The sequence below is a fragment of the Eretmochelys imbricata genome, chromosome 6 (assembly GCF_965152235.1).
Source record: "Eretmochelys imbricata isolate rEreImb1 chromosome 6, rEreImb1.hap1, whole genome shotgun sequence".
Lineage (NCBI taxonomy): Eukaryota > Metazoa > Chordata > Testudines > Cheloniidae > Eretmochelys > Eretmochelys imbricata.
This window is the reverse complement of record NC_135577.1, coordinates 83009846-83028942: the sequence shown is the minus strand read 5'-3', so window position 1 is coordinate 83028942 and position 19097 is coordinate 83009846. Positions and strand designations below refer to the sequence as shown.

The 19097-nt window shown below is 39.4% G+C and overlaps 1 protein-coding gene across 5 annotated transcripts in view; it reads right to left on the bottom strand.

The window, feature by feature from the left end:
- SCFD1 (sec1 family domain containing 1) overlaps positions 1-19097 on the bottom strand; it is a 142257-nt gene that overhangs the window by 65465 nt on the left and 57695 nt on the right. For all 5 annotated transcript variants that reach the window (XR_013346388.1, XR_013346387.1, XM_077818974.1 and 2 more), the window contains exons 14-15: positions 13158-13239; positions 1668-1764 (exon numbers count right to left, since the gene is read on the bottom strand). Coding sequence is in view for 3 of the 5 variants with exons in the window: in XM_077818974.1 (XP_077675100.1) it covers positions 1668-1764; positions 13158-13239 (179 nt within the window). In the remaining 2 variants the exon portion in view is untranslated. The remainder of the gene's footprint in view (positions 1-1667; positions 1765-13157; positions 13240-19097) is intronic.

Genomic DNA, 19097 nt, shown 5'->3' with positions numbered 1-19097 from the left:
GCTCCATGCAGCTCCTGCCTGGAGTATATGGGAGGTGCTGGATCTCCTGGGTCTGTGGGGAGATGAGGCTGTGGCTAGAAATCACAGTAGGGAAGCAGAGGGAGAGAATCACAAGGACTTCCCTACATCCCACCTCCCATTCCACGTATCTTCTGGGGCCACAGCAGTACCCAAGGCACTCCACCCCACAGAAGATTAAATATGACAGCCGCATGTGCACTCAGCTGTGAGAGCCTCGTTGGTGTACATGCTTGTGAATTCCCTGTTCCATCCCCTTTAAAGACACTCTCCCCTGCATGTATGAAGTTTACCTCAGCATTATATAGGTATGTTTGCATGGGTGTGGAATAAAAATCTACTTACAGAAACTGAATTTATTGTTATTATTCATCATCACATGGTGACTGCTGCTAACATTCAAGACAACAGTAATAGGTGTATGTGCATTGTTACAGTTGGGCACATACAGCAATCATTACAAGGTTCATAGCACGGTGCAAACAAGCAATGCCAGGCTCAGCACACTACTGTAAAACATATTACTGTGACTCATTGGTAACATACTCCTTCAAGGCCTCCCTCAGCTCAATAGTTCCCCCGCTGGACTCCTCTTATAGCCTTGTGTTTATAAGGCACAGTACAATACTGAAGAGCAATTAAGGATCCATGCTTTCTGACAGAGATAGTTGGCTTGCAGGTTACCAGGGCAGGTTACCAGTTGAAAGGCATCTGGAAACCTAGTAGGATGCCCATGGAATGATGGGATGGAGCATCATGTGATGCTGAACCTGCTCCTATGAGGCATTGCAAACCCTTCCCAAAACATTCTCCTAACTTCTCTTTAACCAAGCTTATCTCTTAACCTCTCCATCCTTCACCCACTCCCAATATAGTGCCTTCTTTCATGCCCCAAATATGCTTTGAACAGACTCCAAATTAAAGTACTACAAGCACAGTTTTAGTTACTTCAAATATTGTTTAAACACACCTATTTTGCAAAACACATTATTTTATGTTGTACTGCATTTTAGCAAGTAAGCTCTTTTGAGATTTTGTGGCACAGTTAGTTATCTCCAGTGCCATATATACTGAGAGTACAATGTAATCATAAATATTAATTGTGGGTAAAATTCAATGTCAAAATATTTACTTGACCCAATAAGCTTTGATCCATGGTAACTGTCTTTATGAGACTATTTTATAGATTATATATTGATAATTACTTACGTTCACAGCTATCAATAGTGATATATTCATGTTCAGTCATGAATAAATTGTTACTATTTCCAGTCTTTACCCAGCATAATTTTCTGTAAAGCTTTTGCACAGACCTCTTACCACTCAGCTACTAACTTATTTTTCTTGCATGGCTTTCTGCCTTTTCTCTTAGTATTGTCACTTGACAAGCTCTTTTGGTGCGAGAGCCAGAAAAGGTTTTGTAGGAGTGGCAAAATTCCTGTCATGATTTTGGATTTAGTCTAAAGAGTGAATTTCCTAGCTGTTTTAAAAACCTCTTCTCATTACAAGTCTAGTGTATTGTATATGCACTCCACTAATCTGACTGATCAAGTGAGATGGAAAATTACAGAGTCAATGGGCCCCTACTTGATTCTCCATCAAAAACAGAGAAAATTGGTTTATACCGAATTCAGATTTTCAGTACTTACCATCAGGGTCAGAAATCATGTCCAAGAGAGATTTATCGAGAGTGGACTTGCTCATTATTTTTTCCTCATACTCAAAATACACATCCAGTTTCCGTGCCTGTTCAAGAATAAATGTTAAAATTAAAATGATTACATTGTGAAAATATACTTCCCTATTTTAACATGTAGATAAATTAGTTGATCACAGATACTTTCAAATTATTCACTTTTCCTACTTACTGAAGGAAAAAAAAATAAATCACTCAGCATGACAATCACTCAGTTTTTCATTATGATGTTAACACAAAAATACTTCTGTGCCTCCATAGTGCAGAAAATCAATCAATCCTCTGAATAATTTTGTTCAATATCAGTAGTACTCCTTTGAATCAATATATTAGGGTGCAGCACAAAAAAAATCTTAAAAACAAACAAATGACCAAAAACTTATGGGTTGGGGAAAAGCCAGACATAAACTGTGTTTTGAGCTGGACAACAGGCAGCATTGTATCGTTACCTATGGTGCTGTATCACAATTGCCCAAGCAGCCCTATCAGAATGTTGCAATAAATCATTGTGAAAGCTTAGGTTAAATCTACAGCATATTTTAAATAAGTCTGTCAACAAAGCAATTAGCAAATGTGCTATCCAGATAAACATAGCAGGTCCCCAGACATAGGAAGACATGATTCCAGAGAAAAAGTCTGCAGTCTTCCATACAAATGATGAAGGCTAGCATTAAGATCACTATGCCATCTGACAGTACACCAAGAATTCATTAATATTAAGGCAGAAGACTTTGGAATAAGGTCATTTGGCTTAAGTTGGAAAAGATGTCTCTCTATTTCAACACCAAGTTTTTACATAATCACTAGGCCAAATTCTGGAGACCCTTTCTTAGGGGAAACTGGGCATCCATCACTTGCACTGAGCAAGTGGATGTCCTGTGGATAAAATGGTATGTTATGTGATCATGTAATTAAAGACAGTATCATAATGCCTATGCACAAGAGGGCCAAGTTAAGGATGAATAGGCAACCATACAACCAGCATTTTCTATCTTTCAAGTGCTTGATTTTGTAAACTAAGTAAGGTAATCAGGAATCCCAAATCCAGCAGTAGTGGCTGGGTAGCTCTGACTACGTAAGTAGGGTTAGAGCTGATCCCTACTTGGATAGGAAACCTATCTAGCTACTGCAAGAAGTGGTGATGACAGCTGCGTAAGATGAGCTTTTTTTAATTTTCTTTTCCTTTCTTTTTTGCCAGAAGGGCAACAGGGGATGAATCACTTGATGATGACCTGTTCTGTTCATTCCCTCTGGGATACCTAGCATTGGCCACTGTCGGAAGACAGGATACTGGGCTAGATGGACCTTTGGTCTGATCCAGTATGGCTGTTCTTATGCTTTGAACTTAATTTTCGAATTATTTTAGGAAAGAAAAATGTAAAAAATTCTATTATGTGCAACTGAAACCCTCATCATGTGTCATTAAGGTTTACAACCTTTAGCTTTGCAACAGACTGCTACCACTTGAGTTACAAGACCAAATACATTGGCTGGCAACAGGAAAAAGCTGTTATTCCAGAGAAGGGATGGATTGCTGGGTCTAGGTGCTGAGTTCTAGGGGTCGTTGGTGTTGGGGGAGCCCAGCCAGGTAGATCCAGTATGTGTTTGCGCGTGTGCACACATGAGAGACACTTTATCACTCTCTTCACCCTCCTGCCTTGGGAGTTGGGGGAGCTCCTACCCCACAGATACCACATGGGACTGCAGAGCACTTATGGGGGAGGCTGGCCCAGTTTTTTCTTCACGTGGGTATGGGTCACTGGAATCATGTGCTGGCACCTTCAAGGCTCTCCAAGTACGGTAACTGCTACTGCTGCTTTGGTGATGGCAACATGAACCCAACCTTAGGAAGTCAGTGTTAACAAGTTTTGGCATACTGCCAAAACTTTCATGAAGACTGCAAGTGAAAGAAAGAAAAAGGCGACTTCTCGTAGTTTGTATCTCAGTGAAGCTGAACTAAACTTCATAGGACAAAAAGGCACTTCTCTAGTCCAAAGGCATTTCTCTTGCTGAATATCAAAGATTTGCTGCAAACAACAGGTACGAGAACTACCCAAAAGAAAAGGCTGCAAGAATCCTTTATAATGGAAAGTGTTAGGCAACCTAAATAAAGGCATTGTTACTAGTTCCCCCTATAATATACAAGCACTAGCAATAATCCTCACTAGCTTCCACCAAGCCTTCATTTATTTAGGAAAACAACTATTTCCAGAACAGCAAGCCCAATTAAAGTCCCTGTGCAGCTGAATTTCCACAGTTATTGGAAATACCCATTTCTGTAAAAATCAGTCTCTGACCATTGTTATGTCCAACTATATTCACTTGTTCTCAAGGCTCTAAGCTGTGGCCCTCAAGGGCAACTGTTCTAAAAAAAATTTAAAAAAAATGGGTATTTGACTACAAATTGAAAATGTATCTTCTGAGCCATGCTGTGTATTTTTAAAATAGAAGTGTTTGAATCAGACCCATCACTAGAGAGAGGAGGTAGACTGCACCATCTTCTGCCACTTTTCTCTGCAGCCCGAGGAGCAGTTCTGGTATGAACTGGGAGTTCTCTGAAGAGCAGCTGTGCCTTCCCTGATGAAGCTGCTCAGCAGCTCCCCTGCTGGCTGGCTGCTCCATTGCAAGGCAGGGAAGAGAAAGCAGCTCTGGTTTCTCCTTTGTCTGCTTTCCTGAGGAGCGGTAGGAACCTGAGGAAGAGTAGGACAGGTGCTCAACTAGCTTTGCCTGAGCCTACGGAAGCACCACGTAACAAAGGATGTCTCCCTTCCCTCCCACAGTCTCATACAGCAGCCCAGGAGAAGAGAAAAAAGAGAAGCTGAGAACCCAACAACCAGTTAAAGCTCCCAGACTCTCTACCCTGGCCCAGGTTAGGGGCTGCTTGAATTTGCACCAGATAGCAATGGTTTCTTAAGGAACTATATGACAACTAGGGCTAGCTAGAGTGCAACATGCTCCACCCACTCTCCCCTTCTCTGTATCCAGAGCAAAAAGGGCACAGGAGGAATATTTCTGTAAATTCATGCACATAAATCCTGAGGCAAATTTTGCCCTCAGTTATATCACTGTAAATCTGACATAATTCCACTGAAGTTATTGTCAATTACTCAGGATTAACTCTAGTGTAACAGAGCAGAATTTGACTGCTGGCTTTTAACCTCTTGATCCTTACTGCAGTTCCAACCTAATATCCTAAATGAAAAATGTGCTGAGTCAGAACACACAAATATAATTTAAGAAATCATAGAAATACAATTCTACATCATCCCATTATACTCCTTGATAGTCTCCCATGAAATCTTCCAATTTATGTGGCGACATGAAAAACAATTATCTTAGACACTTGCAGCTTTTCTAGTCTACCCTGTATGTTAACTTGGTCGCCATATGTTTGACTACATTTCTCTCTGCGGCATCTAAATTCCACACACCTTTAAAAATGCAATTTCCCCCCACTAACAGAAGGTGTCTGGTAAGCAAAAGAATTTTGAATAAGACATGAAACCTTTATCTAATTAAAAAAATGCTTTAGTGTTGAATTTGGCATCAAGAATAATGTGTTAGCTGGCATCCCAGCTGAGACTGATTTGTATCATTGTAGTATGTCAAAAATGAACAGAATAACCCATTAAGAGTATTTGGTTGATGCTCAACTTTACTTTTTTTTTAAATAAAATGATATTCATCGTTTCAAGGATCAGATGGCATATACAGGCACACTTATCAATCACAAAAATATGGTCACAGTTCTCAACTCATTTTAAACTCACACTGAACACAAGTTCTTCTTTCAATCCATGAGTAGTTTTAAACTGTTTGGCAAGGTGACTGATCGAAATAGGTTACTACAATAAAGCAAACCCACTAGTAGCGACTTAAATATACCTTTTAGACTCCAAAAATGTAACATCAGCAGCAATGGTACAGGGACATATACTCCCTTCAAAAGCTTAAGCTAAGGATTTTTAAATGTGAATTTGATGCTAATGAAAGAAGTCAGATTGAAACCCTGGTGAAGGAAGTTCTTGATTGATGCACGCAACAGGTCTATAGCCTGAGTAGCAGCAGTGCAAACTTCCCTACACTGCTAATGTGTCAACTTCCGGCCAATATGTCCCAACCTTGATCCTAGAAGGGGGTCAAAAATCTAGGGGTGAAAGAGTAGTTAAATCTCCATGCATACTCAACGGCTGGCCTGTCAAGACTGCCATTACAAGGGTGTCAAGTAGTGTAGTGTTTTTTGTGATGCTGATGCTTGTTCACTTGGAACTGGAATGAAATCAAATTAAATTTCATAAACTTCTGGATAACTACAGATGCTACTAACCACCCTGTGACATATGTTGTAGATATGCCTTATCAATCCCTCAAGACATCCACTTCCCCATGAACTGACAGTTCTCAGAAGTGCTGATATAAAGCAGATAGTGCTTACTTCATTTAAGCATAACAGCTGCTCATTCGTTTGGATGCATGCAGACACACTAGAGGGCAGGAGTAATCTTCTGGACTCTGACAACAGGCAGAGACAAAGGAGAGATCCTGATGTGCAGTGGGACTAACAGTCAGGATGAGGCAAGAAATGACTGGCCAGGGCCCTCTGGTAACTTAAAATTATGGATTTCAGCTTTCTGATCTATTTAATTATTGTAATTTATATGCTATCATTGATAGGAATGCATCTGATAAAGTGAACTATAGCTCACGAAAGTTTATGCTCAAATAAATTGGTTAGTCTCTAAGGTGCCACTAGTACTCCTTTTCTTTTTGTCATTGATAACATAAACAATTTTAAATTTTGTTTTCCTTTTCTCTTCCTGGGAGAGGCCTGGACCCTGGTTCCGCATCAGTATGGCAGAAGCTGTGCTACTTGAATATCACTCTGAGTTGCCATTTACACAGCGGTCTTTAAATTATGACTCCAGGGAACAACCAAAGATGACTTTGAGCAGTATTGCACCACCACTTGGTAAAACAAGACATTTTTCACTTTACATTTATCATCTTTGCATACAGCACTGTCTATACTTTTAATGGAAACTTTCCCAATGTATACTTAAGCTATTTTTTTATTTCCAATAGAAGGAGTTTAGATGTTATTCCAACAGCAAACTGTGGAATAACAAGTTTCACTTTTGTTACTTATTCATTCTTTAGAGTATACTGATAATGGTATTTGTGTTTTCAATTCATTGTTTTTCCAGGTTCTTGTATAATCAAGAAGAAGAAAAAACACACCAGCAAGTCCTGACACAAATCACAGAGCAAGAGACTAGTTATATAGGAGAAGCACTGAAATAATCAAGTATCAGGGGGTAGCCATGTTAGTCTCTACCCACAAAAACAACAAGGAGTCCGGTAGCACCTTAAAGACTAACATTTATTTGGGCATAAGCTTTCATGGGTAAAAAACCACTTCTTCAGATGCAATAACTGAAATAATGATACAAGTAACAAAGTGGGTGGTATATATTTTGTATGAATTCTGTACCGTTAAGGTGTTGCCATGCAGTTAAATATACTACATAGATGTCTTTTTGATGCTTATAATTTTCCTTAACTAAGTTTTCACAAATTATTTATTGCTGGAGATACTTGTAGAAATTTTTCCACTATGAATTATAATGCTCGCTTTGAGAAATACTCAGTGATAAAGAAGGGCCTAATACGGTACACAGTACATTGTATCAGAGACCAATAAAACCAGTACTGGTGCTAGATTATGTTGAAAATAAGAAAGCAGTAATGAGCAATTTGATTTCCAATAATGTTTATGTGGATAGTTCCAAAAAAGTTATTAACATCTCCACTTCCACCACATCATTACCAATAAAGGTTAGAATCAGCTATACGCAATATTTAGAGTAGTGGATGTAAGTAACGCAGTGTTTACACAGACACTGCGTCACCCTAACTATACCGACATAAGCCTTATGCCTCTTGTGTAGGAGGAGTTATTACGTTGGTGTAGTAGGGCACTTACATTGTGGGAGAAAGGCTGTAGCATAGACAATGACATAATTAGGTCAACATAAGCTGCCTTATGTTGACCTGTATAGTGTAGACCAGCCCTAAGATTCTGTATCAAGGTATGAATCACCAGCAGAGGTGAAGAAGTCAGTTTTCTTTGAGACTACAGATATTTATTCACCTCTCTGTCAGATATAAATTAAGCATTGTAAGCTAACACAGTGAATGCCAATTTACATGCAAAGTCATCGAAGAGATGTGAAGTGAACAGGGAAGTAGTGCACAGGAAAAAATAAGCCATGGGTGTCTATCTTCAGTGATGGAGAATTCACACAACTCTCAGTAAAATTGTTGTGATGGTTAACTACTTTCACTATTAAAAATGTATGTCTTATTTCCAGTGTGAATTTGTTTTCTAGCTTCAACTTCCAGCCACTGCTAGGCTGGAAAACTCATTATTAATATTTGTTCCCACGTAGGTATTTATACTTAATTTACCTCTAGCACTAATCAATTTCTCATAAGGACAGTTTCTTCCTCTTCCTTTAGTTTAAATAAAATGTTTCAAGATTAAATATCTCCTATTGGAGTGGGTTTTTTTCTGTTCATAAGATGTTTTATTGTAAGAGATTTCTAAAGAAATAAGATAGTCCTTGGTCACACCCATTAAGGTTTTCCACTGACTGCCCTGCAAAGTTTGGGGTAATTTGTGTTCAAAATATGAATGATGTTTATAACTTTCTACCCGTAACTTGTGTTCAAGTCTTAGATTTACTGATACTTGAATATTTACTGGAGTGTGGTCAGACCAAATTATAGGACCTAATTTAACTTATGGGACTGACGAAGAATTTGAGACTATTCTTTTGAGTAGAGATAATAGTAATGGAGTGTAAAATAAGAAGTACACTCTTTGGCACTTGAGGAAATTTCTCCAAAGCATCCAAAGAGAAATTAACCCCCTCTAAAAAGAGGAGCATGAAGAGAGCAACTGAAATCTGTTTCAGGAAAGTTTGCCAGCAGGCTTAAACTCTTACCCCTAGAAGTGCGGGGGAAAGTTGGACAAGATCCCTATATAAGCATTAGTCATTTCAGGATTCTGGAGTCCAGCCAATGTTTACATGTAAACCACTTAAACCATTCAGAAACATGCACAGAGCCAGTTGGGAGTGAGTTATGGGGCATATTAATTGAAGAAAACTATTTTTTAAATTTTTCATTAATTCCTTTCTCATAACAGAGAACAACTAAAACTATTAGTTACTTTTGTGGTGAAAGCTGTTGGATGGGATTGTTCACATGGGTTTTGTACATGAAGAAACCTTTAGCTTTTATAATTTTCATTCATTATAAGAGAAATTTTTCTTCATAGATTTACACGTGAACAAGCAGGTTACAATAAGGCATAGCAGACTTCATAGCTTAGTAGTTTACTGTCAGCTTCCCACAGAGGCTTCCATTTTCTAGCAAGAGAAATCCTGAAATAGGAGAGTTCTTTTCTCTCTTTGGAGGTGGGTCCCCCCCCACACCATGAAAGCTGAGGTACTTCAATAGGATTGGCTTGAGTCTGTCTCCCAGTTAGGACTCTCTCAGCCCTTATCCATTATCAGAGACGAAGAGAAGCTAAGGTTTCTTTAACATAACAAAATATATTGCACCTCATTTATTTACCTGTATGTATATCCAACAATACGCACACTGGAACAGTGGTAAAAATTTTCAAGATCATAAATTCTGTTTTGCAGTAACTTTTTTCTCTTCTCTCTCATGCAGTAAAGTATTGATGCAGTTTAGAAGCAGCTTCTGGTTGTCAATTCAGATATTGGCTTTGTACTGAAATTATATCTGCACACTTTATGTTATTGTGCCTTTTTTCTGTATTTAAAAATCTTGGAAATTTTAACAAATTATCTCTAAGAGTAGGCTGCCATGAGCTGGAACTACTTTTCTGTGACTGATATTGGGGGAAACTTTTGGTGCTCATGCAACCTATCCTACACTGCACTCCCAAACACCTGCAAAATTCCCTCGAGTGTGGAAGCTGGAGCAGGAGCCATTTGATTTTGCCAGTGGGGCCACTCAATTCATTAAAAGGACTGGGATCTACCATTTGACTAGGGGAATTGCCAACTCTCTTCAAAAAACTTCCATGAAGAACCTCTCCCTTCTGGAGAAAGGGCACACTGGAGGAGAAAAGGAGAAAATTTTCAATGAGAAAAGAAAACTAACTGGAATAAATTTTCCAGGGGAAAAAAGTCCTTGCTAAAGACTAACAGAAAGCAATAGGAAATAACAGCTCCCTTCATGAAGTCAAAGATAGTGAAGAGGGGGTGGTCAGTTCTGCAAACATGCCCGCAGGAGGAATTTTTCTTGATGGAGGAGACAGACAGACAAAAGATTCTGCCTCTGTTCTCCTGAGTCGTACAGAAAGATCCATGACTAATGATATATGTTAAGTACAGTGGATTAATCCCAAGAAAAGCTGTGATTTTAAGGAAGTAAATCAGTTGGGAATGATCAATATCTTCTATATAGAAATAGCCAGTTATGATTACTAATAATTTTAAGGGGTTTTAGCGATTGTACTTTTTCGGCTGGTAAGGTAAAAATTTTTTTTACTTGTCTTAGAATAGTGAAATAGCTTTATTGTGTATAGTGGAGTAAGAAAGGAGTTAGAATAGTTTTACAAGCTAAGGGCCACATTCTACTATCAATCCATACACAAACTCTCCCACTGAAGTTAACATATAGATACTAAGATATGACCTCACATTAACACATTAGTAAAACATCATGGATGGGTACATTTTGTTTTCAAGTGGTAATTTAATACATTCTAGTATTCAGAATAAAAATACATTAATATTGTCAAACATAGGTATAAAATAAAGCTTTAAATAAAATTCCCAGAATACTATGTAAGAGCAAATCCATAATTTTATTCTTAACGCTATTAACTTCAGGCTACATTTCTTAGGTCACCAGCCTCCTAAAAGCAAAAACAGTGTAAAACAAGTCTTCATTTGTTCAAAGCTTCAGTGATAAATATTTGCTAGTCTACTTTGTGAAGAACTGGTGCATTCTTTCCAACTTTACACTAAACAGATATACCAGAAAACTACCAGGACCCTACAGCTGGTGATTAATTTCTGGTTTCCTCTTGGTGTATCTTAGAAAATGATCCAAGGCAATGCGGAAAGCAGCTGTAACTGGACATCAAAATCATGAACACTAAAAATAAAAATTAAACTCCTGAAGTATACTAGCAAACAAAATGTGAGCTACACATTTCTGACAGTACAATAGTTACTAAGGAATTTTCACACTCATTTTCATAAGAGATAAAAATATTTAAATAAATATTTATAGTAGATTGAAGCTGAAACAAACTCTAATGTACAAAATGGACAAATGTATCTATTTTTAAAATGTAAATATTCTTCTAGCTCATTTAAAAAGTGAATTTGCAGAATAAATTGAGTAGAGCACAGATATATGTGCTGAATTGCCTAAATAACCTGGCTACAGGGTACATTCACCATTCTGCCCTGTTCTGAAATCTTTGGTACTTCCTGGTTTATTATTTTATTTATTATAATTTATACAGAGCCCATTACCACAGTATCTAGGTGCACTGGGAATTTTATTAAAGTCAAAACATTTCCAAGGGGGCTAATACCCTACCACTCCCACCTTTATGTACCATAACTTTAAAAGGACAGAGACTAGAAAGGCCTTGTCCATAGAAAAACGACTAGGAAAAACAACTCGCAGTTACAGAAATGCCATATATCAATCTTTATGTCACCAGACTTAGATTTAGGTAATTCCAGAGACCAACCTCTATCACCTGCATCTTATTTTGATTGGGTTTAAGATAGTCAAACTTAACCCAGGCCTTTATCAATGCCAATTATTTGGAGAGCAAGGAAATGGCTCCTTCTGGATCTAACAAAAAGGACACACACAAAGAAGTGTCATTAGCAGATTGATGATATTGCATGTCTTTTGTTTCATGATTTGCTCCAGCAGCTGCACATACACAATAAGGTGGTAAGAATATTGAGCTTCTTGAAACCCCACATCTGAGAACCATCTAAGAGGAAAATAAATCATCCTTCATCAATCTCTGGGAACTTTCCAATAGGAGGAGAGAGGGGGACCAACCTAAGGTAATTCCTGCCACTCCTGATAAGTCACACAAGTGAGTCAATGGCACCTAATGGAAAATTAGCAAGAACATATGACTTCTATCCATTGCCATGAGGGGAAAGTCAACAGAGACTAATGTTACTTCCATTCTACATCCCCCTCTGAAAGCTGGCTTATGTCCAAAGAAGTAGAAGATGTAAGATGCTGCCGGAGCTGGCTTGCCACCACCTTCTCAATTATCTTTCCAAGAAAAGGGAGGTTACTGACAAGACTATCATATAAAAAGTCGACACTGCCAACTGTCGTTTTCTATGAAACTACTGTACTGCCTTTCAATTACTGAGTGTGAAAGCTGGCATGCCTGACTCCATGCCAACTATTACAAGAAAACATACTACAGGTCACCTGGTAGCTGAACCAAATTCAAAGAAACATTAACACTCAAAACAAAAATCAACGTAGTGATAACTCATTCATAGACATGATGTTTAAAATAACTTGAATATCATCTTGCACTGAAGAGCTCAAAACACTTGACAAATGTTAGTGGAATTAAGCCTCAAAACATCCTACCCCTTGTGAGGCAGGTAAGTAGTATTGGGTAAAATTTTCTGAAGTGCTTAAGAAACTGCTGCATCCACATGGAACCTTACTGACTTCAATCGGACTCCATGCAGACACAAGGGTCTGCCCAGTCAGATGTCATAGGATCAGGAACCAAGTGATTCATTCAGCAAGTCCTCTGCAGAAACAGGAATAAAACCAGTTTCCTGATGCCCTGGTCTACACCTTAACCACAAAAGACCATCCTTCCTTACCCCCTCCCTATGTGGTTTACCATATAGTCATGAACTTCTTTCATATCAGCACTTTCAGATGATACAAGTCCATTATATAAAATGTTTTGAGAAAAACCATTAACTAATGACCTAATCTTAGCCTAACTAAAGCACAGCAAAAATATGCTTTAAAATATCACTGTAACAGGCTTCACCCCACATTAAAATTTTAACACTAGAATTTAGCCATCACAGATAAATGAACTAAATCTGTGAGCAATTTTGACCCAAGATTGTCATAATACATTTATTTCACCCTGTTGTGCATACACACTGAAATTAAAGTTCCTCCCATGGTTTTATCTTGCAAGACCAAATGATGTCATACAATGTGTAACTCTTTCCAAGGTATTATTTTTGAAAAGACATGCGATTCTGATCTATTTCTCCAGTTTTAAGTAATGTCAACCGTATTGTGGTTTGACAGAGATAAGATGATTTATAAAGGAGTTCTATATTTTTTTAACAGACAGAAGGGATACCTTTATATGCTCCAAAACAGCAGTTGCAACGTTTGTATGAAGATCGATAAGCCTTTTCTTTTCAAGTAGTTCTGGAAGAGAGCTGAAAAAATTAAATATAAAGTAAAACACTGAGTTGCACATTCTAGTGGAATTGTTCATTCACTATAATAAATGCATAAAATTATGAGAAGCAATGGTGAAGGTTACAAACTGAAAAACAAAGGAGTCAGGAAATACAAGAGTTAAGGTTCTCATAGAAACATTTACAGTATATTCAATGTGGGTAACTTAAGTAGCTGTAGTTTAGTGATAGAAAATAACTTACGTATATACAGTATGGGGAAAGTAATGCACCTAAATGTAAATGTATACAACTAGGAACAAAGAATGCAGACCATACTAATAAGATGGGGGGACACTAGTCCGAGAAGCAGTTACTCTGAAAAAGACTTTTGGGCACAGGATAATCAGCTGAACATGAGATTCCAGTGTGATGCTATGGCCAAAAGGGCTAAAGGCTTCCTCGGATGCATAACTAGGGGTATCTCAAGTAGGCGTAGAGAGATCGTATAACCTCTGTATTTGGCACTGATGCAACCACTGCTAGAGTACTGTGTCTAGTTCTGGGGTATGCAATTCAAGAAGGATTGATCAGATACACTGTACTGGTGACTCATAGCCCCATAGAAGGTGCTCGGCACTGTGGCATCTGAATAATCACTTATTAGTGATTATCCTTGATCACAGGGATAACTAATAGAGGTCAGGACCTAATTTATCAATAGGAAGTGGGAAGAGTGTGCAGCCTAGCCACAGGCATAAATTTAGAGGCCTCCTGCAAGTTGAGTGAGCTGCCAACATAAGGAAAGTTTGGCTGCAAAGAGAGAAGGCCAAGGGATAACAATTAGAAAGGCACCAAGTCCCCAAGAAAAGTAACTGACAGAAGAAACAGAAAAAAACCCAATACACCTAACAAACATACCCTAAATGTAGGCTATATAAAAAAAAGCCACAAGAGTAAAAAAACAAAAAACAAAACAAAATAAAACACCATAGGTAGAAGATCAGCAGCAGAGTGGGGGCTACCCATTTTAGAGCACTTAGTGCAACATGTATGACTACTTGCCTTGGGAGCAGGTGGTGTATGTACACATGCGGTGCGAGCAATTCACATCCATCAGAGACACAGTATGGGCTCTTGAGGCCAGAGTGGCTGAACTGGAGGACAATGAGAGACGGTGGGGTATACAGAAGAGACTTTTAGAGACAAAGTAGGGTGGTCCCACCTCCTGTCCAACAGCCCCTATGCTGTTAAGGAGGATGAAAATCTTGGGGCAGGAGAGCATCAAGCTGGAGTAGAAGGAAACAGTCCCATAGTTGGGACCCACCTTCCAGATGATGTCATGATATCCTCTTGCACTGAGGATATCCCTCCGGGGGGCAGGGGCTTACAAGGAAGAGACAGGCAATTGTAGTGGGGATTTGATTACTAGAAACAGATTATGATAACCAGGAGAACTGCATGGTAAATTGCCAGCTGGATGTAAAGATAGCAGATCTCACGAGATATTAAGATGGCCCTGTAGGTAGTGCTGGGGATCAACTGGTGGTTGTGCTACATGTAAGTATCAATGAATTGGGAAAGGTAGGAGAGAGGTACTGGAGGGCAAATTTAGGCTGCTAGGTAACAGATCAAAGTCCAGGACCACCATGGTGGCATTTTCTGAATTACTTACATTTCCACATGCAGGGCCAGTAAGACAGGCAGGACTGCAAGGTCTCAATGCATGAATGAGATGATGGTACAAGGAGGAGGGATTTAGGTTTATTAAGAACTGGGGAACATTTGGGTAAGGAGTAGCCTATACAGGAGAGATTGGCTCCACATAAAAAAAAAAAAACGGAACCAGACTGCTGGCATGTAAAACTAAAAAGGCTGTAGTGGATTTTTTAAACCAAGGGATGGGGGAAAGCTGACACGTGCATAGTAGTACACTGTTCAGGCAGACAGTGGAGTGGACGAAGATCTAACTCTGGAAGGAGAAAGCAGTAAAGAAAGATTTTCTAGATGGGAGCCCAAAATGGCCAAGATTGCATGCTATAATAGTACAGGGCTGGAGGACATGGGGATGGAAACCAAAAAGAATGTTTCCCACAGGAACCCTGACATGTGCTTGGAAAGATGATCCCTGGGCTCCCCATCAGATCATACAACTCCCAAGAGAACAAAGTATATGGGTGGCAGATATCTTCCAACTATGTTTTGAAGAGATGGAAGAAAATGAACACTCAAATAGCGAAGTCACACTATTCGGGTGTTTTAGGGCCCTCCCGAAATCCAGTCACAGTTTCAATTCCAGAACTCATCGGTCCAGAGGCAGAAGCACTTAAAATGGCAGATAAGGATAGCAGGGGTGACTCTAGCTGTGTCATCACCATAAGATGACTCAGTGCAGGAAACATCTTCAGTGTTGAGAAAGTCTGCACCAGAGACATCTGAACCATGAAGGTCGGTGGCCGAGTCATGGGCTCAGAGATGATTGCTAGCAAGTGTTACAGTATTGACACTAGTACTGAGGAGTTATTACTGGGGAAAATATGGACCATCGGTACACTGTGACCAGTTAATACATCACAGGGATCCAGTCAGGGCTGCAAACTGCTTTTCCATTGAGGGGCATGAGCCAACAGAGAGACATGGCTCATCTTACTAGGCACTAGGGAGGGTGACCTTTGTCTATGCTTACCCTGGGAACTCTGTTCCTTCCCACCCCTTCCTGACAACAACTGGGCGTAGACTCAGTGACCTAGGGGTTCAATGTCTTTGATGAAGAATGAACACAGAGACTTGGTGTACGGCTGCATCTCACCAGAACATTAGCCAAGAGCAAATGAGCCAGCTTGACAGGATTTTTAGCTTCAGACTCTGAAGAGGCCCTTTTTGATAGCTCCAGAAGAAAGCTTGAAAAGGGCTATCAGGCCTTTCTGCATTCTTTTGGAAAAGGAGAGACAGATTAAACATTTGTCAGAGATGTGTCCCTCACTGAGACAAAACAGACACCTGGAGTATTCATCATGGTGTAAGTATGGACCACAGTTTCAGGTGGTACCTGTGGGTACTTGGTGACCAGCCATTGCACGAGAGGGACACAATATGGGCCATAAGGCCATATACCAGCCTTGCAAGAGGGATATGTTTAAAATGTCAGGGTTTTGGCTCAGCCATACTGGGTCAGACCAATGGTCCATCTAGCCCACTATCCTGTCTTCCGACAGTGGCCAATGCCAGAAGTTTCAGAGGGAATGAAAAGAACAGGGCAATCACCAAGTGATCCATCCCCTGTTGTCCACTCCCAGCATCTGACAGTCAGAGGCTTAATGACAGCCAGAGCATGGGGTTGTATCCCTGACCATCTTGGCTAATAATAGTCATTGATGGACCTATCATCCCATGACCTTAACTAATTCTTTTATTAAACCAGTTATAGTTTGACCTTTACAACATCCCACTGCAATGAGTTCCATAGATTAGCTGTGCATTGTGTGGAAAAAGTACTTCCTCATGTTTGTATTAAACCTGCTGCCTATTAATTTCACTGGGTGACCTCTGGTTCTTACATTACACGAAGGAGTAAATAATCCCTTATTCACTTTCTTCACGCCATTCATGATTTCATAGACCTCTGTCATATCCCTCCTTAGTCATCTCGTTTCCAAACTGAATAGTGCTAGTCATTTTAATCTCTCTTCAGATGGAAGCTGTTCCCATACCCTTAATCATTTTTGTTGCACGTCTTGGTAACTTTTCCATTTCTAATATGTATTTTTTGAGATGGGGTGACCCAAATTGCATACAGTATTCAAGGTGTGGACGTACCATGGATTTCTATAGTGGCATTATGACATTTACTGTCTTATCTATCCCTTTCCTAATGGCTCCTAAAATTGTTAGCTTTTTTGACTGCTGCTGCACACTGAGTGGATGTTTTCAGAAAACTATCCACAAGGACTCCAATATCTCTTTCTTGAGAGGTAACAGATAATTTAGATCCCATAATTTTGTATGCATAGTTGGGATTATACTTACTTTGCATTTGTCAACATTCAATTTCAATTGCCATTTTGTTGCTCATTCAAGTAATTTTGTGAGCTCCCTTTGTATCTCTTTGTCTCAGCTTTGGACGTAACTATCTTGTGTACTTTTGTATTGTCTGCAAACTTTGCCACTTCACTGTTTAGCCCTTTTTCCAGATCATTTATGAATGTATTGAACAGCAATGGGCCCAGTACAGATCCATCGAGGACAGAGCTATTTACCTCTCTCCCCTCTGAAAACTGGCCATTTATTCCAACCCTTAGTTTCTTGTCTTTTAACCAGTTACTGATCCATGACAGGACCGTCCCTCTTATCCCATGACTGCTTACTTTGTTTAAGAGCCTTTGGTGAGGGACCTTGTCAAAGTTAGTATTTTTGCAATTTCGTATTTGAGTTCCTTCAAAACTCTTAGGTGAATACCATCTGGTTTGGGTGACTTATTACTGTTTAATATATCAATTTGTTCCCAAACTTCCTCTACAGACACCTCAATCTGGAATAGCCTCTCAGATCTGTCACCTAAAAAGAATGTCTCAGCTGTGGGAAACTACCTCACATCCTCTGCAGTGAAGACTGATTCATTTAAAAAGAATTCATTTAACTTCTCTGCAATGGCCTTGTCTTCCTTGAGTGCTCCTTTAGCATCTTGATTACCCATTGGCCCTACTGATTGTTTGGCGGGCTTCCTGTTTCTGATGTACTTAAAACGTATTTTGCTGTTAGTTTTTGAGTCTTTTTCCTAGCTGCTCTTCAAATTCTTTTTTTGGCCTGCCTAATTATACTTTTACACTTGACTTACCAGAGTTTATTCTTCTTTCTGTTTTCCTCAGTAGGATTTGACTTCCAATTTTTATATGCCTTTTTGCCTCTAACTGCTTCTTTTACTCTGTTGTTGAGCCATGGTGGCATTTTTTGGGTCCTCTTACGATTCTTTTTAATTTGGGGTATACATTTAGTTTCAGCCTCTGTTATGGTGGTTTTTAAGAAGTTTCTATGCAGCTTGCAGGCATTTCACTTGTGACTGTTCCTTTTAATTCCTGTTTAACTATCTTCCTCACGTTTGTGTAGTTCCCCTTTCTGAAGTTAAATGCTACTATGGTAGGCTTTTTGGTTTTCTCCCTAACCCACAAGGATGTTAAAATTAATTATATTATGGTAGCTACCAAGAAGTTCAGCTATATTCATCTCCTGGACCAGATCCTGTGCACCACTTAGGATTAAATCAAAAATTGTCTCTCCCCTTGGGGGTTCCAGGTCTAGCTGCATCAACAAGCAGTCAATAATGGTATCTAGAATCCTTATTTCTGCATCCCTTCCCGAGGTGACATGTACATAGTCGATTTGGGGTAGTTGAAATCCCCCATTATTGTTGAGTCCTCTATTTTTATAGCCTCTCTAGCCTTCCTGAGCGTCTAAGTACCCGTTACATGGGGTAACTTCACACCTAAACGGAATTCCTAGTGATTAATCTTATCATTTTGCCAATGAGTGTTAAACTACAACAACTGTAAATTAATGCTAACTACACTAATTATTCAAGTATAATAAACTAGCCTAACAACTAGTCTCACAGTGTGAAGAGTAAAGTGCGTGGTTTGGTGTCACCCCCATAGGTGGTAAAAAGGAAGTTAAGGAACTGAGGGGCAGTTGGGCCCACTCCACACCTTTAGTCCTTGGATGGGGGTGTGGCATGTGACGACATCTAATCCCAATGGGTTCTGCTGGCCAGTAGAATCCAATCTCACACGAATGGACTGCATGTGCACCAGAAGCAGAATCCATGCAGATAATCACTGAAAGAACAATCTCCTCCAAAGTCTATTTTTTGAGGTTTTGCCATACCGGGCAACAAACATCTAAAT